The sequence below is a fragment of the Crocuta crocuta genome, unplaced genomic scaffold, assembly GCF_008692635.1.
Source record: "Crocuta crocuta isolate KB4526 unplaced genomic scaffold, BGI_CrCroc_1.0 scaffold128, whole genome shotgun sequence".
NCBI lineage: Eukaryota > Metazoa > Chordata > Mammalia > Carnivora > Hyaenidae > Crocuta > Crocuta crocuta.
Genome location: NW_027532232.1, coordinates 3,548,341 through 3,575,765, shown reverse-complemented (window position 1 = coordinate 3,575,765; position 27,425 = coordinate 3,548,341). Strand labels below are relative to the sequence as shown.

The 27,425-nt window shown below is 38.9% G+C and overlaps 1 protein-coding gene across 1 annotated transcript in view; it reads right to left on the bottom strand.

The window, feature by feature from the left end:
* CNTNAP2 (contactin associated protein 2) overlaps window positions 1-27,425 on the bottom strand; it is a 1,422,049-nt gene that overhangs the window by 759,846 nt on the left and 634,778 nt on the right. The window contains exon 13 of the mRNA XM_077778041.1: window positions 11,242-11,348. Within this exon, the coding sequence (XP_077634167.1) occupies window positions 11,242-11,348 (107 nt within the window). The remainder of the gene's footprint in view (window positions 1-11,241; window positions 11,349-27,425) is intronic.

Here is a 27,425-nt window from a genome sequence, read left to right as displayed (position 1 = left end):
CTTTCGAAATAATCTGGCCTGTATAATTCAGGTTTTAATTACTCACAAAGTCTCTATGTCACTGAGACTATAAAGAAGTCTTAATATGTTGGTATTTACTGAGTAGGAATATGCCTTCCACTGAATGCTTGAACATTCTCTAAGAAGGGCAACTCAGCAACAGGCAGCCATATGGTACCAAAAACACACAGGGTTTTCTGGAGTTCTGAATTCCATTGCAATAATATAGATGGAAGGAATTTCTCTTTCTCCAGCCAAACTCTTCGAGGTGTTTCTTTATCTAATCCAACTGGATGGCCTCACTTGGCTTTCTCCAGCACAGTGAAAGTGGATCACATGACTTGGCAAGCAAGACATGTTTAATTGACATCTCCACAGGACTGGATAGTGGCAAAAAGTATTATTAGGACATTCTGATGCCTGATAATGAGTGATGACAGTGATTTTATAGGTGCCAACCTTGTCTGGCATTTGGTGCTGGCATCTGCGATGGAAAGAAAGGTCTTTCAAGAATGGGGTAAGGCATATTTTGTGGACGGGATCCATCAAGTAGCTCAGAAACAAATTATGTAACGAGACCAAGGAAGTGCAAGCCACTGGACACTGTTCTTGCTTTATGTAAAAATTACATTTTTTAGTCAAATCCATTTACAGTATTTCACTTGCACTTGGCTAAGATAAAATATATATTTTAACGTTTATTCATTTTTTTTTGAGAGACAGAGAGCAAGCCAGCAGGGGAGGGACAGAGAGAGAGAGAGAGAGGGAGAATCTGAAGTAAGCTCTAGGCTCTGAGCTGTCAGCACTGAGCCCGACATGGGGCTCGAACTCATGACCTGTAAGATCAGGACCTGGGTTGGAAGTTTCACAGTTAACCGACTGAGCTACTCAGGTGCCCCCAAATAAAATATTTTCAAGTAAAATATTGTACTAGAATTTGAAAGCAGTCAAAAAGCGAACCAGCAACATTTTCTGGAAATTGCCACCCTTTCCATGGGATACTTTTTGCTTTTAGTGGCATTAGATGTCTACAACAAATATAACAGAAGGAATTATTTGCACAGATAAACATTTTCATTCCAGATTCCAGCAATCTGAACTATACATTCTTTTGCCAGGAGGGCTTGGAAAGGAGGAAGAAAAGCAGAATGCAGTCATAAGAATGAAAGAAATGAAGAGAGTTCTTTGTTCACCATGATGTTGGAAACATACAAAACAGGAATCAATCATTCATTCTTCAGATTTTTGTCATGTGAATGGTGGGGAAAAAAAATCACTACATGCATTACTGGGTAGTTATTTTCATAGACAGCTGAGCAAACCAAACCGAGTGTCTTGAATTTAAGGAATAGAAATTTGTAGGTCTCGTTAATTTCCATTGGGTACATTCTCCCGCTATAGCTGGTTCACGCTACCAAGCCTTAAAAACGAGCTCACAAAATTCCTGAATATTTATGAACCTTGGCTCCAGGACACTACTTAAACAGGAGCCCAGAAAGGTTTAGAAACTTCTCCAGTATCGTAAGCCATATAAAACTCTGAAGGAGCATTCCCACTGCAGTCTGTGGACTCCAAAGCCAGGCCCCTTTCAGGAGGAGGCTACTTTTCTGCCCTCAAACCCTGCTTCTGCTGTCCCTACACCTACATTTCCCCCCATCAGGTCCAATCTTAATTCCCAACCAAGCAAACGAGGGGCTTTCTCAGGGTTCAGCCGGTCCTAGAACCCTTCCCCAGCCGCCTTGGTTCATGTTGCTCTCCCTCTCACTATACATACTGGCTTTTACACCAGTTCGGCACATAAGCATGTTACCTTCTACTAATGTATTAATGCTTCCTGTCTGTCTGTCTTCCTCTTTTAACCAGCGTGTCTACTTCATAAGGAAGCAAGCCCTTGTCTGTATTTCTGAAATCCACATACTGTGCTACCTACATAATGGACATATAATATTACTGAATGAACTGTGACCATCTATATAAATCAGAGGTAATCCTCTACTCTGAGTTTGTAAAGCTCAAGTCTTACAGTAGGGGTACAGTGACTAATGTCAATATGAAAGCAAGAAATCATTTGATTCAGGAGATGTTTAAAGGATCAAAGGAAAGGCACATATTATATTTAACTTTAATTCTCCTTTCTTGTTTTTTTGAGTAAAGACAAGGGTCTGTGAAGTTTCCTTCTTTATCTGCCAATAATCAGGCTTCCCCTCTATCTCCCTTTCCTTAACCGAACTTGGCAAAGGTGTAAAGGTGAGTGTTTTCCATTCTTTTTTCTCTTCACGGTGAGCCTTGGCTGAGATGGTCGCTGGGATTCAAACTACAGAGTTTAATGAATAATGTCAACTCCCTCGAGACCTAGCACTGGCATTTTATAGCCTCTGAGCAGTTCACAGGATCAGAGCTCAGTCTCTATGGTAGGCTGCTTTTTAATATGCATTCCCAGATCAACTTTTTGCAGAGGCTTTTTATTCAAAGAGAAAGATATATTTTTGAAACTATTGAAAAAGTCTTTGTAAAACTGAAATTAAATCCTTTCTTTCTAGGTTTAATCTCAGCCATCTTTCCAAAGCAAGGCATAAAAGAAGGGATTAATTTGAAATTTGGGCTGCCTTAGAAATGTAAAGGTCCTTGGGCTGTGTTTCTCCAAATGACCTGCACTATTTTAATCCAATGTAATTTATTTGGTTGTGGCTGAAAGACAGAATGGCCTCTAAAAATTCCCTTCCAACATTTCTTTCTACATTTCTCCCTTTTCTTTCCGTCTTCCTTTATCTGCAGATGCCAGGTGAAAATCTGAGGCGGGGGGCGCTGCTGGGGTTATTTCTTCTTTTTGTAAGTCAGTGTGATTTCAGGAAGTGACACCACTGGTCCTTTCCTTCCTTTCCTTTTCCTCTCTCCCCAAATGCTTTGGCTTTGGTGAGAAAGTGAGCTGCTCATCTGGAGAATACACACAACTGAGCAAGGGCTTACTGTCATTTCAATTGTGCGTGTTCCGGGAGAACCAGACCCCCCACCCGACACTGTGCTGGAGCGGCTTCCTCCTCACTCTCATCTCTCCCCATCCGTCAGGTAAGAAAGAAAGTCCAGAAATAAACAGAGATAATCTGACCATATAATCTGAACAGGTGAAACAATTGCTTAGGATTACAAAGAATTTGTGATATTTGGTAATTTTTCCATACAATTATACATATACATATTTTGTAAAATGAAAAGTGGCAATTTAGTCCATAAGAGGCAAACATATGGTACAATTTATCCTTAGCTCACAATCTCAAAAAGCCAAAGATATGTAAATGAGTGATGATCATAAGGGCTTTTATTTGTTAAGTTTATTTATTTATTTTGAGAGAGAGAGAGAGAGTGCACAAGGGAGGGGCAGAGAGAAAGAATCCCAAGCAGGCTCTGCACTGTAAAAACAGAGTTGGAAGTGGGGCTCGAACTCATGAATTGTGAGATCAAAACCTGAGCTGAAATCAAGAGTTGGATGCTTAACTGACTGAGCCACCCAGGTGCCCCACAGGTTTTTATTTTTCAATGAAACTATACATTTCTGTGGAGGGAGCTATTAACATCACATGGTCCCCTTTTCTTTCTCTACTCTACATTCTATATGCAGCATGGAGTCCACTCTCACCATACTGGTGAATGGACAAAAAGTTAATAAGCAATGGGAAGAGTATAGATCTATAGGTCTCATAGTCCTGTGGTTGTGCCCTAGTCACTCCTTAATGACAAGGACATATCCCTTAATAACAGAGACACAATAAGCATCTGAAGTAGGTCACAGTGTAGGATGTAAAGGATGAGAGGGAGGTAAAATTGGAAGACTGGTAATTGTTCACCTGATAAAGAAGCACGATCTGGTTACTTAATGCTGTGTCTAGGCTAGAAAAGAGATTCATCCTGCATGTGTAAATCAGCCCGTGTAGCCATTATATTTGCTAATAAAGCCTTTTATGTCTTCGGTGACTATTGGCTTAAATATTGAGACATTCTCTGATCTTTTCCTTGAGAACCAACTATATCAGCGCTTTGTAACATTAAGCTACTTATAATCAGACAAAACTTTTGCTGGCTGTTTTGAAAGACTTGGTGGTATAAGAAAAGTTACAAAATGATACCAAATATTTTCTAAATTTACAAAGCACTTTAAGAGACAATATTGCATTGAATGCCCCGGAGGATACGTAAGTACAAAGAGGTTAAGTGATCGTCCAAAACCCAAAGTCAAGATAGCAGAGAGGGGGCGGGGGAAGAGTGGAAAAAAAAGAGAGTGGAATTAAGTCCAGTGCTTCTCATTTTGTTGCTATTGGTGACCAGCAGTGTGTCCTGAGATCTTACTTCACTCTTTATGGGTGTAAGTGAAATTCATACTCGTATGCTAAGAAGGCTGAGGAACAGAGGATTTAGAGGTCTGGGAGAGAGTTACCATCATCTAGCTAGGAAAATTCTGCTAGTGGTGAGGGAAGGCTGAGGATCTAAGGATTTGACATCAGAACATCAAATTTCAAATCCTGAGTCCTTTTCCTTCTCTGTACTTTTCTTGTAGCAAGAATATACATATGATATTACATAGTAAATAAAAGGACTATGGTCATCTTATTCAAATTTCACCCCAAGTTTAATACTGGTCTGTATTTCAATATACCTATTTTAGTGTAACTCATATGCCAGCCAGTACACTAGCTGACTGTGCTTCATTATCTAAGAGGTTATTTTTTGTTGTTGTAACTTACTTTGCACATAATTACATTTTCCTGCAAGTCACTTTAATGAACATGCCTTCACATGCACAGCGCAGTGTTTTCCTCATGATTATTTGAAATGTGCAGGTTTGTTTGCTCATATACTGACTTCCTCCATATAATTTCTTATAATTTTATACCTCTACTGGTTGTTTCTACTGTTACTATCACTACCCCCTCAGCCTTCCACGAACCTATCCTTTATTATCTGCCCTCCTGTTTTCCTTTGTCCCTTTAGGTTTTCTCTCTTTATACCTTCACTATCTTCGTGAATTTGTATAAAGGACATTGACCTTTAAAAAGCTATTGATGCTTTTTACCTTCTCTGCCATTCATTCACTCTTTGATTGAATGCACATTCAGTGAGCACATACTATATGCTGGGCAGGCCCTGGGAATAAACTGGTGAACAGAACCTGCCACAGTCTCCTCTCAGCTATTATGGGCCATTGGAAGAGACAGATAGTAAGTATTAAAGAGTCACAAATAATAAATGTTAAATCACAATCATCACCAATGCTAAGATATCTTAGAAAAAGAGCATTTGACCTAATTACAGGTCATAGAAAGCTTTCCTAAGAAGGCGGCTACTGGGACACCTGGGTGACTCAGTTGGTTAAGCAGTCATGTTCCTGCACGTCATGGGTTCGAGCCCTGCATCAAGCTCTGTGCTGACAGCTTGGAGCCTGGAGCCTGCTTCAGAGTCTGTGTCTCCCTCTCTCTCTGCCCCTCCCCTGCTTGCAGTGTCTCTCTATCTCTAAAAAATCAATAAATATTTTAAAAAAATTAAAAAAGGAGGTGGCTACTGAACTGAGATTTGAAGGGTGAGTAGGAGTGTAACTGATAAAGCAGAGAGGGAGGATGTTCAAAATCCTGTGGTGGCGGTAGAGGGCAGAGGGAACAGGGTGAGGGTACAGGGCATTCATGGAAATCTGAGAGGAGGCCGAAGAGACCAGTAGGTAAAAAGGGAGGAAAAGTATGGTGGAAAACCATACCAAATAGGCTCATATAAGTGAGTTGAATTTATAGCGGAGGGATGGATTCCAATTCTTTTATTTTTTCAAAAAATTTTAAGGTTTATTTCTGATTTCTCTCTCTCTCTGTCTCTCTCTCTCTCTGTCTCTCTGTCTCTGTCTCTGTCTCTCTCTCTCTCTCTCCAGAGAGAGAGGGGGAGACACAGAATCTGAAGCAGGCTCCAAGCTCTGAGCTGTCAGCACAGAGCCCAAGGCAGGGCTCAAACTCACAGACCACAAGATCATGACCTGAGCTGAAGTTGGACTCAACTAAGTGAGCCATCCAGGCACCCCAATGTTTGTTTATTTTTCAGAGAGAAAAAAAGAGAGAAAGAGAGAGGGGGAGGGAGGGAAGGAGGGAGGGAAAGAAAGAGAGAAAGAGAGAGAGAGAGAGAGAGAGAGAAAGGGCAGAGATAGAGGGAGACACAGAATCCAAAGCAGGCTCCAGGCTCTGAGCTGTCAGCATGGAGCCCGACATGGGGCTTGAACTCATGAACCACAAGATCATGACCTGAGCCAAAGTTGGACACTTAACCAACTGAGCCACTCAGGCACCCTGATAGATTCCAGTTCTGTAAGGACATGATTGTATTCAGCAGACATTTGTTTTGGAGGGAGGAGGGGGTGCAATGTTCAAATTCCAAGTTGTCTTCATTGATACTTGTCTGTGGTCATTCCAAACAGATGAAGACACCAAATTTCCTATGGCCAATAAATCTAGGTGTTTATGCCCTAGGTTAGTGTGCCCACAAGCAGGTAAGATTAATTTCTATTAAAAAATTATGCCTTGAGTTCAATTACTTATGAATCTAACGGATTATAAAGAACATGGTATGCACTATTGAAATCCATTGCACTTTTCATGTGTGTGGTAATAAGGTGCAGTGTAATTTATGGTTTACAAATTTATGGACCCAGAGTTACAGCTCCAGGCTACAGGACGTAGAATACTATCCTTTTAAATTTCAATTTTTCCTCTAACACCAGCTAGTAAAAACTACTTTTGCATTTGTGTGGCAACATCAGACCCTGCTCCTTCTTAGTATCCCAGAAGTCAGAAATCACATAATTTTTAAGTTGGAAGAGATCTGTGTGGGTCATTCTGTTCACCTCCTGTTACTACCTCTGGAAAGAGTAATGTTTATTTATCTTGGCAAGGTGAGATCTCTCTTTTCATACCAAATATTGGAAGAAGATTTTCTCTGAGAATGAAGATGTGGTATTTAGTAATTCTTCTAAATTTTCAGCCTAAGCATTGCTTATATCTGTCCAATGCCCTCTTGCTTATGAAGACAGCCAACAATTTCACATTATCGAGAATATTCTAGGTTTTTTTCGGGAAGTTCCAATGAAGAGGTTGATATTACATGCAGAAGGATGGAGGTCAAAGATAGGCTCCAGCAGCATGAGAAAAAATATATCTACCAGGCCCTGAGATAAGGGGTTGCCTTTTGAATTTAATTCATGTAAGTGAGCACCACAATTATGAAGGCTAAGGAACACATATAGAAAACATGAGATGATAGCTGGATCTTAAAGAAGACAGGAAATACTGGAAAGCAAGCTTGCAGAACAATTGCAAGTTTCTATAAAGCACCAGGAAGAGACAAAGACTGTAACTATCAACATGAAGCTTTGCTCACAAGAAAGACACACTCTTCTACTTTTGAGAGGGTGAGGGTAAATAAGTCAATATAACAAACAATACATGTAGTATTCAACACGATCATTCTAACTTCTTTGATGCGATTTTAAGTTTTGACAAGCTACTAGTAAGCTACAAATTCACTGAGAAAGGAATATATATCTGCATAAGAAAATTTAAAAGATAAAACAGCAACAGGTTCATGTATTTACATGGTCTGGTCACGAACTAACCTCTTTAGTGTTTGGGAGAACAAAATCTGGGCTGCCCTTTCCTGCGATCTGAGCTTTAGGCTTCCCTGTGGCATTTCCTCATCCAAAGGGTGACATCCTGACTCCCCAGGACAGTGGTTTGTAAATAACAAGCCTCTGAGCCCTGTGTAAAATGTATTTGAAAATAAATTCTCCACGTATAAACATACCAACAGACAGATACAGAGCTAGGACATATCCAGATCCCTTTTAATTCTCTTCGATTCTTCTGTAAAAAAAGAAAACTAGAGAAATCAAACCCAATCTGCCATGAGAATGAGAACAATGAACAGGAGAATGAAATTAAGTGACCAGTTATGGGTGTGGACAATTATTGAAACAGAAGTTCAGATCAGAGGATATCTGTCCTCATAGGGATGAATTGGTGAAAATTTGCTCATTATTAAAGTTGCTTAAACTCTTCTCCGTGTCTTCCATAAACCACATCATTTAGTCTTAGGGTGGCTTTATAAGGGTCACTGCACCCATTTCACATTGGACAAAACTGAAGCTCAAAGCTTCTAAGTGTCCAAGGCTACCAGTAAGTAAGAGACAGGGCCAAGTTCAAACTCGGGCAGTGTGACCTATCAAAAAAGGGCTTCTTGGTTCCATCTTAGACTCCAGCCTCTGGCCTGGATGATCACCGGTCTTCCAAGAAATAGCTATGTCACCCTGACCAAGCCAAGAACAGAGTAGAAAATACGTGGAAATAGTAGTCCAACTGTAATGGTTGAAGCTCTACTAAGTATTTAGTAATACTAAACTCTAGATTTTAGTTAGCTGGTTTATTTTTCTTTTTAAAAGTAGTACTATAATAAAATTACCATAAGTCCTTTTTTAAAAGGGACCCTTGACCCCGGCAGTAAATAATATGGTAAAATATTTAACAACGATAACAAAATGCAAAACCATAGAACACAGAATAAGCAACTGGAAGGTTCAGCTCACTGACTTTCAGAACTGTAAGCAACCTCTAGAGCCATTTAGTCAAGAGGAAGAAAGGAAGTCCGAGAGAAATGAAATGACTCAGCACAAAGGTACAGGGCATGGTAATCTCGTAGTTAGCTAGCCAGCATCAGAAACGGGTTCTTTTGACCCCAATGCTCTTGCTAACAGTGTAGTCACTAAGTCGAATTGCAGTGTCGTTCATTCTGTATCAAACTGAATGGCGTATACTATATATTTTTACATTATTATTGCTGGACCAGACCCTGGCAATTTTGAACTAATCCACAGGAGTAACTAAGAGATAAATCAAGCCTTTCAGTTTATTTGGAAGCATATACCCTAAATAAGCTACAAGATAAATATTTTTCACCACATAATAGTGCCACTCTACATTGTCTCTAATTATGCACTATGACCTTCTAACCTCTCTTTATGCACATGCTTGATATTCAAGATTTTGGCTTCACTTAGAGAGAACAATCAGAGATCAGGCTTTCTATATCGAAATGAATGATTCTACTTTTATAGATACAAAAGTGAAATAACAAACAGGTAGGAGGAGAAACTTTCCCTCTTTTATGTAAATACTCTCAGAACATTTCTAATAGTTGGAGTCATTACTTTAAAAAAAAAAACTCAACTATTCAACCAGTACCATATATTTAAACTTATTAAATATTATTAAAATCTTTTTCTTTGCTGTGTATTTAAATGAAGGAAGCAGTTATAAAAAATAATTATTTGCTTTTCAATTCAGTATCAAAGTGGTCACTGAGTTAAAAAAAAAAAAACAAAAACCTTGTCACCACCTCCGATTTCTGGTTCTTTGTCTTTAGTTAGAATTTTCATATTTAGGAACAAGAGCCCTTATAGTTAATGGTGGTATGTACAGCACAATATATAAATTATACTGATGGAGTGAAGGTGCACAGTTTTATCAAAGTTACCTAACTCAAGCATTGTTTATCATATAATGAATATTAAAGACTGAAGCTTAACATTTTGATGTAACTGGCAAGGGGCAACTATAGTTATATATCTCCATTATTGTAACTAATTTCAGTATCAGTTTCATATTTTATTCCTGAAAATATTTTTCCATATACCTCTATATGCTTTAATAATAATCAAATTACTATCTCTTTTTAAGATTATTTATTTATTTTCAGAGGGAGAGAGAGAGAACCGGGTGGGGAGTAGAGGCACGTGAGAGAGAGAATCCCAAGCAGACTTCGTAATGTCAGTGCAGAGCCCGACACAGGGCTCGAACTCATGAACTGTGAAATCATGACCTGAGCCAAAGTCAAGAGTTGGAGTTCAACTGACTAAGCCACCCAGGCACACTACAATCTGTTTTTATTTTCTTGTATATCGTACTATTAATGTTAATTTTCCTAGGAGCGTTTTTGTCTCTTGTTTTTGAATAGCTTCCTAAACAAAATAATAAGTGCAAAAACATAGATTACAAACACTTTTCTTTGTTGAAGTCTTATATTCTGAATACAATGTCTAACTTTTGCTACAAATAATATGAAAGGCTCAGAGAGCTGTCCTGCATTTTACTAATCCCAGAACTCTTCTCTGATAATATTTTTGTCATTGTTTCCTAAAAATGAAGTGAAATGAAAGAAGTCTGTGTAATTAGAGGGGTTAGATATTAGATCCTCAGTTTTTCAGTATATTAGGAGGAGACTGAAGAAGACTGAATCTCTTTCTCTCCCCCTCTTCTTTTCTCCCTACACACACACGCACGCACGCACTGCAGACAGATGGACTTCTTTCAACTCTATGTTGCATTCCTAATCTGTTTCCAAAGGGCTTTTTAAACAGCTATGCATTTTTGGAAAATTAATGTTACAAATATAGAGTTAACATTCATTTAAAAATATTCTTTGAATTACCAAAGGTGGACTTCTTATATGCTTTATGGCAAATCTGTTTCCAGAAAGGGCTTTATAAACAGCCACGTGTTTTGGGGAAATTAATGTTACAGATATAGAGTTCACATTCATTTAAAAATTTTCTCTGAATTACAAAAAATATAATCTTTAACTTTTCAGCGTAAAGTGATTACGTAAAACAAGGCACATCTGTGTTTTACTAGTCATTTTCACTTGTCACTTTTTACTTTTAATATTTAGGGGAAAAAAGCTTGCCTTCTTGGATTCTTATTTTAGATATAGAACTTAATGGACTTTTACTCCACTTTCTAACTTATTTTTTTGATCTGAAAAATGTGGCCGAATAGTTGTGATAGAGCATGAGACAACTACTGTCCAGACACTGAAGGTTCAAATTATACTCTGTCTGTCTCTCTGATGAACTGATAAATGAGGATCCAGTCAGAGACATTACACTAACACAATTTCCCAATCTATCCAGACATGGCTTAGATACAAAGAGGCAAATCCAAGATCAGCATTCCATTCCCAACCATGTTTACGGAACACTGGACACACTGGTCCTTCTTTTTGAGTCATTAGGCAGGAGAGAATATATCCTGACATCTCAAGATGCTGTCCTGAGGATGCAGAACCCACAATCTGGGTTCTTTAGCATCAGCTGAATAGTGGGTGCATGCTGAACACCCCGAGTCTGGGTGCAATTACAAGGTCAGAGTGAGAGGAAGAAGTACTCACAGTTGTGGCAGGTGGCTCCACTGTATCCCGTCTCCTCACAAGCGCACTGGAAACTATGCCATGTTTGCGAGCACTTCCCGCCATGCTCACAGTGATTGGGCACACATCTGTCAGAGAGAGAGACAAACAGAAATAAACCCACACGCGAATGAGATTTATGAGTGGCCGAATTCCAAGCTGTCTGGGCAATATATCATTTCAATGCCAGGTTGACTTACCAAGGCAATTAATCCTTGTTAGTTTAAGCAGATTAATATGATCCATGATGGAAGGTGCCAGGCGCACAAAAGATGATGTATCACAAGCCTGGTGTTTCCCATTTTTGAGTAAACAGTAGAAATTAACAGTGGAGAGACTCATTTGCATAGCCCAGATTCATTTTATTTTGCCTTTGCACACACAAAAAAGACACTAGCTGAATTTCCTCCTGGTGAAAGATGGAAGATTAGCCACCTTGTTCCTGGCCTCTTCTTTACCAAGGCCAATACCAAGTCAGAAAGGGGCAACGCTGAGTTTTTCATAGCAATTTTGAGTTTTTGAAATAATGCTGTGGCAACAGCAATAAGACTGTGCTAGCCTTAAAAGAAAAGATTGTTAAGTCTTCTGTACTTCTCACCCTATGCCCAGCTGGTGAATGAAAACCATGTACCCAAAACAGCATCGAGCACAATACAGGGGGAAATGTGGGTTCCATGTTCAAATCTTTGTCTTTCTATTTACTATATAGCCAGTTGTGGCTATGTAAGTTAACCTTTTATTTTTAATGTTTATTTTTGAGGGAGAGAGAGACAGAGAGAGAGAGAGACAGAGAACAAGTTGGGGAGGGGGAGAGAGAGAGGAACACACAGAATCCAAAGCAGGCTCCAGGCTCCCAGCTGTCAGCACAGAGCCCGACGCAGGGCTCAAACTCACAGACTGCAAGATCATGACCTGAGCTGAAGTAGGATGCTTAATCAACTGAGCCACCCAGGTGCACCTAACCTTTCTTAACATCAATTTCTCATTTAAAATATGGAGTAATTTTACCTACCTTACAAGTAGATTTAAGGTGTGGAGATAATACCCATAAACTAGATAATTAATAGGCAGGAAGTAGAGGCAACATATGGGAGCTACAAATATCTGGACTGCAACTTCGAGGGCATATTTTCATAGCGTGCCTGTACCCTCACAACAGTGAGGTTGAAATCTGTTCAGAAATACTCCGGTTTCAAGAGCAGGATCTTTCCAGTCTCTTGGTCCTATGGCCTTATTCCCCCCACTAATTCTTTTCTACAACTTCCCCACAACCTGATCCTTTATAATTCTGGCTAAGATCCTCACAGATAACAAAGGCATTGTTCCATACTAAGATTCACAAAAGGTTTAAAGATTTTCATAAGAAATTCTCTAAAATGGAAAAGTCTACCCAGGATACAACGGAAGAACCTACAGTAGTGGATCAGAGGCAATGGACTGATAGACACCACACAGCATGGGCGCCTTTGGTCCTAATGCCCTGGTAGCTTCCTGCTGTGAACTTGATAGGACTGGTCTCAGAGGCGGCATTCGTCATCCCCCATTCTTGACTTACCCTCAGTCACGCCTAAACCCAGCGTAGCAGGCATAACTCCATTTCTCAGTGAACCTCCCATTCTTATGGAGGAACTCTGTTCCTCTACAACTCTTTGCAAACCTTTAGTCATGCAACAAACATTTACTGAACACCTGCCTATGTGCATAGCACATGGGAATAGAAGGCAAATAAGATTTCAAGAACTCACAGCCTATAAAAGTGAATATATTGTGGGGCACCTGGGTGGCTCAGTTGGATGAGCATCCAACTTCAGCCCAGGTCACAATCTCACGGTTCGTGGGTTTGGGCCCCATGTTGGTCTCTGTGCTGACAGCTCAGAGCCTGAAGCCTGTTTCAGATTCTGTGTCTCCCTCTCTCTCTCTGACCCTCCCATGCTCATGCTTTCTCTCTCTCAGAAATAAATAAAACAAACAAAAAAGTGAGTATATTGTATATATGAAAACTATAACACAAGGTGGAAATGAAAAGTGCCATAATGCAGGGACAAATAATGCATGATGGAGTTTCACACGAGGGATCATATGTAGATTTGGGGCAAAATAGAAAACTTTTAGGTGCAGCCTCGATGAACAGACGAGACTATAAGAGAAGAACTGAAAGAGCATTACTGCGGGAAAACACAACAGAAGCAAACACACAATGTTGGGTTACCATGGGGGGAGGGGTGTGTGTGGAAAATTCACTCTACGTAAAAAGGAACTTGTATTTCATATATATTTGGACTTGCTGTTATCAAGGCTACAAGGAGGGTCCTTCTCCAAAGACCTTATAACCTAGGTGGAGATGGAGGATAGGATTCACACAAAATACAATGCCAGGCAGAATTTGATGACTATCAGAGGAACAGGAAATGCTATAGAAATATGGATATTAGAGTAGTTATGGGTAGAATATGAATAAATATGAAGTTTAGAGCATTTCACTGCACTTTTATAATTAAGATGTTGAAAAATTTCCCAGCAGAGGAAATGAGAAAGCAGTGACAAAGACATAATCGTGCCCTCCTGAACCCTCACAGGCACCAAAGCCCGGGCTTCTGCAGAAGGTATTTATTTACACTCACCACCCTGATTCTCCAGATCACGAGAGAAGGCAATGGGATAGACACTCCAAAATTATGAAAAACTAAAAAAAAATCCTTGATACTTAATTTTGGAATTCAGTATGTATATGGCTTTGTGTGGTATATTTACTTTCTAAATGGTTGCGGGTTAATATTAGCTCAGCCTAATAGTGAAAGTAATTTACATCAGCTCATTATATCAATTAATTCAGGAGGAAGTAGGATAGAAGTGTACTGGGTTACATAGGAAGACCAGCCTGGAATCTAAATGTGCTCTAAATAGTGCACAAAGCAGACAATCCACCTTTCAGTTATAAAAAAGACTACCGTGTACTCACACACACACACGAAGTATATAACCATCAAGTGAGACTGACGGAATACTCCTAAAATTCAGTATTAAAGATTGCTTTAAAAGTGGTCTCTTATTTAAATGCGGCTTTGATAATTTATTTTTTAACGTCTGTTCCTTATAATTTGCATTTTAAAAATAGATATTATCCTTATGCTGGTACTGGCATTGAATTCTTTTTCTCAAATTAAAAATATTGTTTTATTTATTTATTTTTAATATTTTTTTAGTGTTTATTTATTTTTTTAAAGAGAGATAAAGTGTGAGCGAAGGAAGTACAGAGAGAGAGAGAGGGAGATACAGAATCTGAAGCAGGCTCCANAGACTACCGTGTACTCACACACACACACGAAGTATATAACCATCAAGTGAGACTGACGGAATACTCCTAAAATTCAGTATTAAAGATTGCTTTAAAAGTGGTCTCTTATTTAAATGCGGCTTTGATAATTTATTTTTTAACGTCTGTTCCTTATAATTTGCATTTTAAAAATAGATATTATCCTTATGCTGGTACTGGCATTGAATTCTTTTTCTCAAATTAAAAATATTGTTTTATTTATTTATTTTTAATTTTTTTTAGTGTTTATTTTTTTAAAGAGAGATAAAGTGTGAGCGAAGGAAGTACAGAGAGAGAGAGAGGGAGATACAGAATCTGAAGCAGGCTCCAGGCTCTAAGCTGTCAGCATAGAGCCCGACCCGGGGCTCGAACCCACAGGCTGTGAGATCTGAGCCGAAGTCAGCCACTTAACCAACTGAGCCACCTAGGTGCCCCTATTTTATTTATTTTGAGAGTGAGAGAGAGAGAGAGAGAGAGAGAGCGAGAGAGAGAACAAACTTGGGAGGGGCAGAGAGAAGGAGAGACAGAATCCCAAGTGAGCTCTGCACCATCAGCGCAGAGCCCAAGGTGGGGCCGGCTAGAACTCATGAACTGTGAGATCATGACCTGAGCCCAGATCAAGAGTCAGATGCTTAACTGACTGTGCTATGCAGGCGCCCCCGGCATTTAGTTCTTGATGGTTAGAGTTGTTTTATTGCCAAATCAAACTGATTCAAATGTAATTTCAAACCCTAATACTTTATCACTACATTAAAAAAAAATGTTAGAGCCAGTCACCAAGTGAAACAAAATATGAATTAAATTAGTCTCTTACTTCCTAACTGTTTATGTCTTCTCCTATGCTCCTGCAAGATCATTTGCAGAGGTCCTATACACCACTATCACATTGGTTAGTAACTGTTTAAGCATCTTGTCTCTTGCAAGCCATGAGATCCTGCAGTTTGGGATTTTCATCTTATGACTCAGCATGAGGAGGTGCTTCGCTCACTCAGGAAATGTCTGCTGGCCACTGACTGAAGCAATAGACAAATGTGCTCAGTGTGAAGTGACACCAAGGGACTGCAGTAAGTTTGGAGGAATCATCTCTTTCACTGGGAGAACTATGGATTAGTGTTAGGTATGCTTTTAGTCTCAAATCCAGACTCTTGCTCTAGGTTACTATTACACGTAGAGTTTGTTTCATGGCTTGTTTTAGGTTGGAAGTTTGATTCGCATCACACGTGAGTCCCCATGGCTCCACTGTGATGACCTGAGAACTACTTGGGCAGGATCAGGACCTTGCATGGGACAAGTCGGCAGGTGTCAATTTGCTGTGTTCAAAGGGCTCAAGAGGAAGTGATGCATGTCCCTGGATAGCCCTGGCATCAGACCTAGAATCATCCTTCTGGCTGTAGCAATGCACTCCAAAATGCTTCAGGGTCAGAAAGCATTTTTTTTTTTTTCAAATAAAAGTGACTTATACCACAATATGTAAAACAAACAAGAGCTAACATTTATTTGAAAGCTGAAATGGATAACAATTACTTACTCTAAAATCCATCCAAACAGAATGGCTGTTTGGATGGATGCAACAATTCTATCCAGGGTTATGGATGGCAGTTGGGGTTTTATTTTACCCGAGTATCTCTTTTATTTCTATACTTGATTTTAATGGCAAAGCATTGAGAAAAAAATGGTATTCGCAGATATAAGAAACCGCAATGGCTCCAGATTTGTTTGTCACAGCTCACTTTTGCAGATACTACCCTAACAGAGACAGAAGAAATTTTATTTCCAATCTAAAAGAATGTCAAGCTGACAGCATCACTGAATGCAATGGTAGTCTCCAAAGGACTTTGAAAGTGTTTTCTTTTCCTTTCTTTCTCTACAGTGCTTAATAGTTAACATAGATAGTTTTAAATGAAATTCAAATAAAATCTTTGTGTTGCCTTTAAAACTATATTTGGTTCTGCAGAACCCAATATAAAAACCAGAGTGTTTTCTGAAATACGTTCACACAATACCAAATAATGATTAACAGTGGAGTGTTCATCAGAATAGCTTGCTGTTATGAATATCCTGAACGTTCATGCACTTGGGAGTCCCTTGAAAATCTGGTTAAAATGAAGATTCTGATTTAAGTCTGGGGTGGAGTCTGAGATCTTGTCTTCCTAACAGGGTCTCCAGGGCTGCTCCCAGAAGGTCAGAGGACCTCACTTTGAATTTCAAAGTCTGAGGGCATTCCAGCCCTCTGCCCTAGGGGCTCAAAGAAGAATTAGGACAAGGAAAGAAGAAGCAGTCCCAGGGGGAGGGTGTGGATGAGACAGAGCAAGTGGGAGAGGCCAATTTGTTCCGTCCAGCCAGTTCTCCACTCAGAGTGACAAGATAATCATCCCCTAATCTCATTTAGTGGGTTTAATCATTTCGGAATGAATTTAGACCCCATATGATTCATAGAAAGTGATCACTGAATATAAAGGCAGTTTCATCTGACCTGAAAATTAAGTTCCCTATTCTCAGTCTGTGTCAGCTGAGATTCCCCACCCAGTCAGTGATGGGACAGAGGCCAGAGTAGTATTAATTTTATCCCTGGACGTTAAATATTCCTTATTCTAAACTTCAGAAAGGAAAACTTCAGGTTAGGGTGTAGGTTATTTTGTGAACTACTGGCAAGTATTTACAGCGATTTATAAACTGCCATCCCAGCATAGGTTACCTCTCGAATTTTATTTTTTTCTTTCATCCTGGCGTCCAATTTCATTTTTGTTTATCAAGACAAGCAATTCATTTAGAAAAGTTTGCTTTCTGAAATGCTGTTTTTCATACTCCTGGCTCTCAGAGCTATTTCTACAATCATGGCAGAGTTTTCTTCTGCATTACCTTTAATATTGATCTCAACAATATTTTAGTACTTGTATTTTCACACTAATTAGATTTCAATTTTAGTTGAAGGCATACTCTCTGTGGAGTATATATCACTGCCTTACATTTTTTCCTGTTCAAACTGAAATTATATAGAGAAGTAATCATAATTCCAGCAACTAATTTAGTATTTCATTGCTACATAACTTAATTTTATAGTTGTACGAGCAGAAAACCTAATGTTATATTGATGGTGCTACTTCAACAAGCATTTATTTATGGAAATATTTAAATGCAGAGATATTTATTATACCTCCTACATTATCCCCAAAGTTTCCATTAAGAATAATCAAGCATATTTGGTCCGCATCTTTCCAACAATTATACATTTCTAGACCAGCCATATCCATCATTAATTGTAGCCTTACTGTAGAAGCACCTTAAAAATCATTTCTATTGTAATAAACCTGAGTCCACTTTATTTTACTTTGTTAATTTACTTTGAATTACAATGTATCCCCAATGTTTTGTGAATAAAACATCTTTTAAGAGATCATGGGCTCACGGGAACAGAGTCCTGTAAGATCTTTAGTTCCTTCACCAGTCTCCAGGTCCACCTGTATTTAACCTAGGTAAATAGCAGTAAGCTCTTTTTAATGAGTCAAGACAGTCTAAAACAAACTCTGGGGAAACAAAGAATAAAGGCAGTTTGATCCTCAAGATGAAACATCCTCATTATTCGTCACAATGTAATTGGCAAGTCAGGTCTCTCTCTATGCCTGATATTAAACTTATTGGTACTGACTTAAGATACTATACCACTACTGTATGAGTATACTGAGATTTATGGAAAAGTTAATCTTTGAAGGAAGCACAGATTTGCATTAGTCTGAGAGAAAGGGGAGAAACTTTCTACATGGGGGGAAAGCAAAGGCTTGCACCAGCATGAGTAAGGACAAAACATGGCCATAGATTAATGCATTGGTGAGTTTGGCCAGAAGAGAAAGCTTGTATCCAAAGTTGTGGATGTCTGGCCAACAGTCCTATCCTCTTTCTTGCTTCCTATCATAAATGTCATCGTGTTCAGGTATCTTCTCTCCTCACGTGGCTATGTGCTTTTGGAAGGGAGGCTATCCCAGTCTCCACGAGACAAAACGAAAAGAACCAGGCTTCTTAATGAAGTCATCAATCTAGGGCACATTGTTCTCCAGAATCTATGACCCCCTGCTTTTACAGCAACAGAATTTTTGTCTGGACAGAGAGCCATCCAGCTAAAGATACCATTTTCCAGGCCCCTTTTAATTCTGGGGGTTTGTGACTAAGCTCAATGGATGTATGCACTGGCTGGGTTAAGCCCTTAAAGGGAAAGGGCACGCATTATTCTTTTCTGTCACTCCCAACCTCCTCCCTAAAATGACCCTACGATGGTGAGACCTGGACCAGGCATCTCTGAACGCAAGAGGACAACAAAGGAATATTTTAAGGAGTCTGGTTCCTGGACAACATACCAGCCCTGGACCATCTACACAAATGTTTCCTGGCCCCACCTAAACTGTGGTACCTGCTAAGTGCTGACATCCTCAGGGCTCAGTCCTGAGTTCTGCCTAGGGTGACTCCAAGCTTCTATCCCTGGTTCAGACTTCCACGGAAAGCTTCAGACCTGCGTACCTGACTGGCTCCTTAGGAGCAGCCCCTCGCATATACAAGAGGCATCCCCAAGGGGGTCAGGGTACTCCCCAGCCTTCTCACTGACCTGTCCAATCTCATCTCAGTTAACGGCACCACCAGGTACATGGTTGCTCATCTCAGAAAATCGAGAGTTATTCTTTACATCCCCCTTTCTATTGCTTCTACAGCAAACATCAGCAAAGCTTTGCGAATTAAAAAGCAAAAACATGCTCCAAATCTGTCCACTTTCTGTGTTCCTACTCACCCATTTCGACCCACCATCACTGTTCCCTGTATCACAATGCCTCCCCGTTCATCTGCCTGCCCTCTTCCATTCTTGCCTTGCTTTAAATTATTCTCAACAAGACACCAGAGAGAACTTCAGTATTATGTCACACCACCGTTTAAAGCCTTTTGGTCGACTCTCATCTCACTTGGGAAACGCAGGAGCACTGGCCCGTCTACACAGCCTGCTTTGCCTCCTTCTTTGTTGCTATTGTCTCTGCTCCTCCTCCTCCCGCCGTGTTCTCGTGACACCTGCCCCCCCGCCCGGTGCTTCACCAGTGGCTCTTCCTCTTTCCTTCGCACCTCTACACACACACGTGCCCTGTTTTCTAATGCATTTCCCCCTAGCCTTCCCTGAGAAGGTTCTTTTGTTTTCCTTATTTCTTACCTCCAGTGGTCTCCCCTGACCCTCCAGCATGAAGTAGTCACCACTGCCTGACACTCTCTTTTTGATCTATCACAAGTTCTAATTAAATACTCATTGGTTTCTTTGTTGCCAGGCTTCTTTACTGAACTTTGCTTTCCCTGATGGCAGGGACTACGTCTCTTTATCACTCTTCATCCATTGCCTAGAATTCTGTCTGGCATTGAGTAGATACTAATAATTATTGAGTGTATTTTTTTTTTTTTTAATTTCTAGGAGAGAGAGAGAGAGACAGCGTGAGCAGGGGAGGGTCAGAGAGAGAGGGAATCACAGACTCCGAAACAGGTTCCAGGCTCTGAGCTGGCAGTCAGCACAGAGCCCGACGCGGGGCTCGAACCCACGAACCGCGAGATCATGACCCAAGCGAAAATCGGACGCTTAACCGACTAAGCCACCCAGGCGCCCCTTATTGAGTGTATTTTGAATAGGTGAGTTATCAGTCCATTCAGCTAGTTGGAAATGGCTTTCGGTACCATTTTGCTAGTATATGAATGCAAAAAATAGAGAATGTCTCAGACTGCTGCACTTTAAGTGAGTTTTGGATTATCTGGTCCATTTCTCTCAAATCTATCATCTAAACATAATATCATTATACAAAAAGTCAAACTGTCTGATCAAAGGCTTTACATAATCTCCACCTATACCAGAATGCTGTCTTATTTGTAGATGATGGCAACACATATCCAACATAAGCCCTTTAATCTAAAAAATGAGTGAAGTCTTTATATATTGATATTATTATTAGAATAGCAAGCCCAGACTTGGCAAAGCCCAGTAGTCAAGCAAAGATAGTATTTTGACAAGTCAATCAATATCAAGAAATATCAAAATCAAGATATACCAAAATAATAATAAAATAATGGCTAATACAAGAATGAAACCCCATAAATTCATAGGTTTCTTTTCTTAAGAAAGGATAGGATGAGTCACTTTTATAAGATACTGTAAAATTATTTTTTGTGAATTTAGGATGCTTAAATGTTTTTTAAAGCTTATTTTTGTTTATTTTGAGAGAGAGAGAAAGAGAGCAGTAGAGAGACAGGGAGAGAATCCCAAGCAGCTCCACGCTGTCAGCACAGAGCCCAACGTGGGGCTTGAACTCCCAAACCGTGAGATCATAACTTGAGCTGAAACCAAGAGTTAGATGCTTAACTGACTGAGCCACCCATGTGCCCCAGCATGATTAAATATTTGAAAGGAAGTGATATTATTAACAAAATTACCATGAAGCCAATAGTAAAGTTATTTTACAGTTTATACTTACAGAGCATAATAAGCCAAAGGCATACAGCCAACTTCATTATTTTTTTAAAAATGACATAAGTTTAACAAATTAGAAAAATTTGCACAAAAAGATAATATTTGAAGTCAATGTCTTTTTATTTTTTTTTTAATTTTTTAATGTTTTATTTATTTCTAGGAGAGAGAGAGAGAGAGAGACAGCGTGAGCAGGGGAGGGTCAGAGAGAGAGGGAGTCACAGACTGAAACAGGCTCCAGGCTCTGAGCTGGCAGTCAGCACAGAGCCCGACGCGGGGCTCAAACCCACGAACCGCGAGATCGTGACCTAAGCGAAAGTCGGACGCTTAACCGACTAAGCCACCCAGGCGCCCCAGAAGTCAATGTCTTTTTAATTGGTTCACCACTTGTTATAATCCTGAAATCAAACTGAAAACATTCCTTTAGATGGCCATCACCGCATTCTGATCTCCCAAATATTCACTAATGAAGAACATTTAAAAAGTCCTGTTTTTAGTGTAGTCAGGTTTCAGAAGTATCATACACAATGAAAGCAGTAGTCTAAAAAAATAGACACATGGCTTCTAAAATCCAGTGTAGGATAGATAAATAAAGAAAAAAAAAATAATTCACCCAAGGCAGAAATGTGTGATTAATAGATCATTGTTTTCCAGATACCAATATGATAATGTTTTCACTTATGCTACACACACACACACACACACCAAATAAGATTAACTTTAAAAATGTGTATTCAAAACAAACAGAAAGCAGATTAAGATCTATAAATATAGAGAACAAATTGACAGTTGCCAGAGGGAAGGAGGGTGAGTGGTGGGCAAAATGGCCTAAGGCAAGTGGGAGACACAGGCTTCCAGTTGTGGAATGAATAATTCATGGGAATAAAAAGTACGGCACAGGGAATGTAGTCAAGGGTAGTGTGATAGTGTTGTCTGGTGACAGGTGGGAGCTATAGATGTGAGCACAGCATACCATACGGAGAAGCTGAATCACTACGTTGCACGCCTGAAACTAATGTGTGTCAACTCTACTCAAAGTAACTAAAAAAATATCTATTCAGTGTTGATTTTGTATCCAGGAGACTCAATAAGATTTGTCCCACGCCTCTGTCCAAAAAGGGAAAATACTAGTGAAGAACTGAACCAAGGAAGAGATTCCATTATTATATTACGTATTAATGATGACTCCTGTGACTTTGGAATACAGAATATTCAGGGTATCCTGAAGACACACAGACATTTAGTCCAGGAGTTTGAAAACTGGATCTAATCTTGTCAAACCAGATAAATTTTAAAATGATACAGTCATAAGGATTAGAATCTGCTCAAAAACTGGTATTAAACCCCTCACTTTACACTTGAGTTGAACAATTTAGTACCACACATATAAGTTCTAATTTGTTTTAAGTTAGCAGTCTAGAAATGAACTTAAATCTCCCTACAAGAGTAAACAATTCATATGTATACAATCTTTAGGAGGGATTGCTGTCACCACTGTAATTTAAAACACCTGTAGACAGCAAAAATAAACAACAACCCTTATACGAAATACTTATTAGGGGAGAATCATTATAATAAGGCTCCTTTCCCATGCAGATAGTTTGTTTGGTCTCAGAAATAAATGTAATATCCATTTCTACTAATGACATGGAAGATCTTTGAATTTTTGCACTTAATAACCTATTATGATTATGATGACATAAAATGATCATAATACATGTGTGTGTTTTGCTGTTTTTGTTGTTGTTTTGTTTTAGCTTTTTTGTTTAATTCTAAAATTCATATCTATTTGCTTCTGGGTTCAAAGGAAATTCAACACCACTGAAATAGAATGGTAAAAGCTTAAAGCTAGCAAGAATAATTGAACTCCTGGTTTAATCCCCTTATTTTACAAATGAAGAAACTAAAAACTGGAAATTGAGTGAAATTAGTGAGCTCAATCCAGGTCACAGAGCTCATTTACAGCATAGTCTGGACTGGGGCACAGATGCTTGTCTAGAACTTTTTAAATAGTAGGTAATTGTCCTAAGTTACAGTGGAGAATCATAGTTGCAAACTGGAGACCTTTAGGAAGTATGTAATAGACAGATAAATAATTCTTACTTCCCAAAAAATAAACAAAGAAAAAACAGAACATGCATTTATTGTCTTCAAACAATTTGAGTGTCTGGACACATTTTTTTCTAATGTCTGGTTCTTACACTTTTCCTTCCTCCCTCCCTCCCTTCCTTTCTTCCTTCCTTCCTTCCTTCCTTCCATGGAGTCCAAATAAGTGTACTATGTTTATGGAGATTTTAAAAAAAAATTTCAATGTGACATGAACATCTCTGNTTGCAAACTGGAGACCTTTAGGAAGTATGTAATAGACAGATAAATAATTCTTACTTCCCAAAAAATAAACAAAGAAAAAACAGAACATGCATTTATTGTCTTCAAACAATTTGAGTGTCTGGACACATTTTTTTCTAATGTCTGGTTCTTACACTTTTCCTTCCTCCCTCCTTTCCTTCCTTCCTTCCTTCCTTCCTTCCTTCCTTCCTTCCTTCCTTCCATGGAGTCCAAATAGGTGTACTATGTTTATGGAGATTTTTAAAAAAAATTTCAATGTGACATGAACATCTCTCACATTATTTTTACAGCTGATTCAGAACAAATCTTATGGTAACCAATTTAAGTAATTGCTATGGTTCTGTTATCCTCACTGCTTAACTGGTTATTTCTTTCTAGAAAAACATGCTAGCATCTGTGGAAGGCAGTGTTTGGTAAATTGAGCTGGTTAGAAATCTTTCTGCCAGAGGCAATTTGTGATATTGTTTGCAAGTGGGCTGTATGTAGATTTTGGTTCTCTAAGGAGTAAAGAGAGGAGCTGTGCTAATGGAGGTGGGGGATTTTAAACTGTTTGAGGGAAGGCAGGCAATTATCTTTGAAGAAGCCAGAGGATTCTGGGTTAACAGTCCCATGACATACGATTTCATTTCATCTGGTCATTATTTCACTGTGATACAACTGGATCCTATACTTCTTTAGGTCACCTGTCTCGGTAAGACCTAGATCAGCTCCTGAGACGTGCCTGGCCTTCAATAAATATATGTTGAGGAATTACTGAATTGAAGAAAATCACACAAGGAGTTTCTCCTCATCTATCATAATTGTTCCAGTACAAGAATAATCAAAGAACTTTCAGGTTGTAAAAAGTTACAAAAACCAAAAACACACAATAACACAAACCTGTTCTTACCACGGGCTTCGGAGATGCACATAATCATGGCCAAACATAGTAAACAGTTTTCCAAAGGTCTCACAGCTTGCTTTTGCCAGAGATAAAAATTCTCAGATTGATATCTTTAATCACGGTCTTCCAGTGTTCATACTTGTTTCTTCTTATGTTAAAAAGAGATCAAGGATTCCAGCACTCAAATCTGATCTCACAGATGTCAATAAATAGCTCTTTCATCATAGTCTAGTATCTTGTCTTCGTAAAGATTGCTTAACAATGTGTAACTTAAATATAATCTTCTTAAAAATTTTCTGTATATGAACACTTTCGAAATAAATATGTTCATTACTATTATTTCTCCCTGAAATATGTTTACTGCAAGAGAGTCTCCAGTTGATTACCCACTATTATCACTATTCGTGGTAATACTTGGCTAAGCAACAGTACAAAAATAAATCACTTTGAATTTATACTCAGTTAGGGCTTTGACTCATTTATACAAATCCTAGGTAGCATGGTGTAGAATAACTATCTCACTAATTTGATTTTCTTCCGAAATAAAATGCTAAAGGGTATCCCATTTGTCTTTGTATAGCGTTGAACATGCTGTCATCTTTCAGGCTATACTTGAGAATTTACGTTGCAACCACAAATGAAATCAGCAGTATGAGTAAACTGACTGACATAATCAGAGGTTGGAAAATGAAATGCTTTTCAGCATTTGAAGCTTCACTGCAGAAATAACTGATGAGAAATGGACAACACTTTATCCCTTGTTTGTAAATGGAAAGACTACTTACTGGGTAGTATTGAGTAGTATGGAGAGCCTACTATTCTAAAAGTATATGAAGCACTGAGGATTCTAAGGGAATAGGTAAAATCAACACACTGTACTAAGTGGTACTATAGAGACGTGGCCAAAAATACTCCAGGAAGTGTAGGTAGTTTATGCATAAGATGCTATGGTGGTGGTAGGGTGGCTAATCATTACGGATGTGCACTGGACATGGTGCTTGAGATGTTTGCAGGATGAGCTACGATTTCTAAAAAAGAACTCCTGGATGTCAGAACAGGATGGGCAAGAACAGGTATGAAGGTTTTTAATCATATGGGAAATTATGCATAGCAGGAATCTACAAGGGTCAAAACTTTAAGAGCAAAACTGGGAGAGGTAAGAGGTATTTAATTATTTTTATATCTGACTAATAATGGCATTAAATATTTGGCAGATGTTATGTTGTTTACATATTCCCAGTAGTTAACTTTCCACTCACTTACATGCCTTCATTTCCTAATTAGGTACTCCATCTTTAATCTAGTTTTAAGTTCAGAAAACACGATAGCACCAAGGTTTTCGCAGCAGTGCTATCATGATATTGTAATCACTGCTTTACGATAGACACCATAGAGTTATTTTTAATAACATTGTAAAGTTGAGCTTTATATTTATAAAATAAATTCATTCTTCTACTATTCCTCAGTTCACTAGAAACAGAAAAAAGATATAGTAAGTCAAAAAACCAAGTCATTCACTAATGACTGTTATTAACTCACAGATTTGGAACCAGTAAGAACCCTCACTCAAGTGAGGGTATGGAGTATTTCAAGTATAGAGTGGAGTGGAAATTATGGAAACATTTACATTTTATTTAAACCCACAATAATTAAATTTCAGAATTCCCCAAAGCTGGACTAGTTTCAAGAAAATAATTCATCTTGAATGGAAATAATTTTAAGGGAAGCAATAACAATGAAAATCTAACTGTTTTATTAACAGGCACTTTACTTTATAAATGGTCATGAAACAATTTGGCATGCTCCATTTTAATTACAAACAGCTCATTTCTACAGATTTATTATCTTACTTAAAAGTGGTCTGATTGCCCTATAGAAAAACTGATAGACTATAATTTGCTTCTGGTTAGAGATTTTTTATCATACTTTATTCTCTCTAAGCTGTTACGGAATTATGTTCATGTTGAAACAGTGAGGTCTTTCTCACTGTTTCAGATAATTAATAAACTATGGGTTTTGAGGGGCTTATGCCTCAGTAGCAAAAATGTATTCCCAAACCTAATTACTCAAGCCTAAACTTGAGTTTGCTGCTGAGCATTTAATTTCAATTTTTTAGGGTTGATTATTTTTGTCACTACCGCAAGGCAAATCTCACAAATATTTCCTTTTCAAGTGGAACAACAAGTTTCCATCTATATTCGTACATTGAAAAGCAATTGCAAGTTTTTAAGCATTTCCCTTCTGTGTACATCTAGAAATTCATTGATGGTTTGTCATGATTGAGGTTAACTCAGGATATGCCACCATAATAGAAATCTCCCCCACCATGAAAAAAAAAACCCAAAAAACAAAAAAATCAAACGAGAATTCTCCTCCAAAGTAATAGGTCAATGTATTCAGGCAAGAAACTAAGTAAAAAAATCGAAATTTTGGCTCGACTACCCTAACCAGATATAGGACAATGGGGTAAAATTCCATTCCACAGCCCCCTGTACACCCAGTGGCATTGACAAATGCTTTAGGAAGGATCTCACAGTTAATGCCCACCATCTCGAAGGTGAAACTCACAGCGGGTATGACAGCAGGTATGACATTCTTTTAGAGAATAACGACTCTATTGATTCCTCCCTGATGGGGCGCAGCTGACCTAGGTGCACTCCAGAGTCAATTTCAACATGATTAACTTCAAAATTAAAGTTGGATAGAAGGAAAATGTAAACCACGTTGTAAAGCAAAACCAAACAACATGAGTAAGCCAGTTTCCCTGCCTCTTCAATGGGTGCAGTCGTAGATCGGGTGGGGGGTCAGGTGGAAAGGGGGCAGTTCCGTCGTCTCAGCTTGCAAAGGCTCCGACACACGGGGAGGAGGTACCCACTNTGATTAACTTCAAAATTAAAGTTGGATAGAAGGAAAATGTAAACCACGTTGTAAAGCAAAACCAAACAACATGAGTAAGCCAGTTTCCCTGCCTCTTCAATGGGTGCAGTCGTAGATCGGGCGGGGGGTCAGGTGGAAAGGGGGCAGTTCCGTCGTCTCAGCGCTTGCAAAGGCTCCGACACACGGGGAGGAGGTACCCACCCACCGAGACAAGGACATAGCAAGGAGACTGTACTGGGCATAAGGGGTTTTCTAGGGCCGTCTGTTAG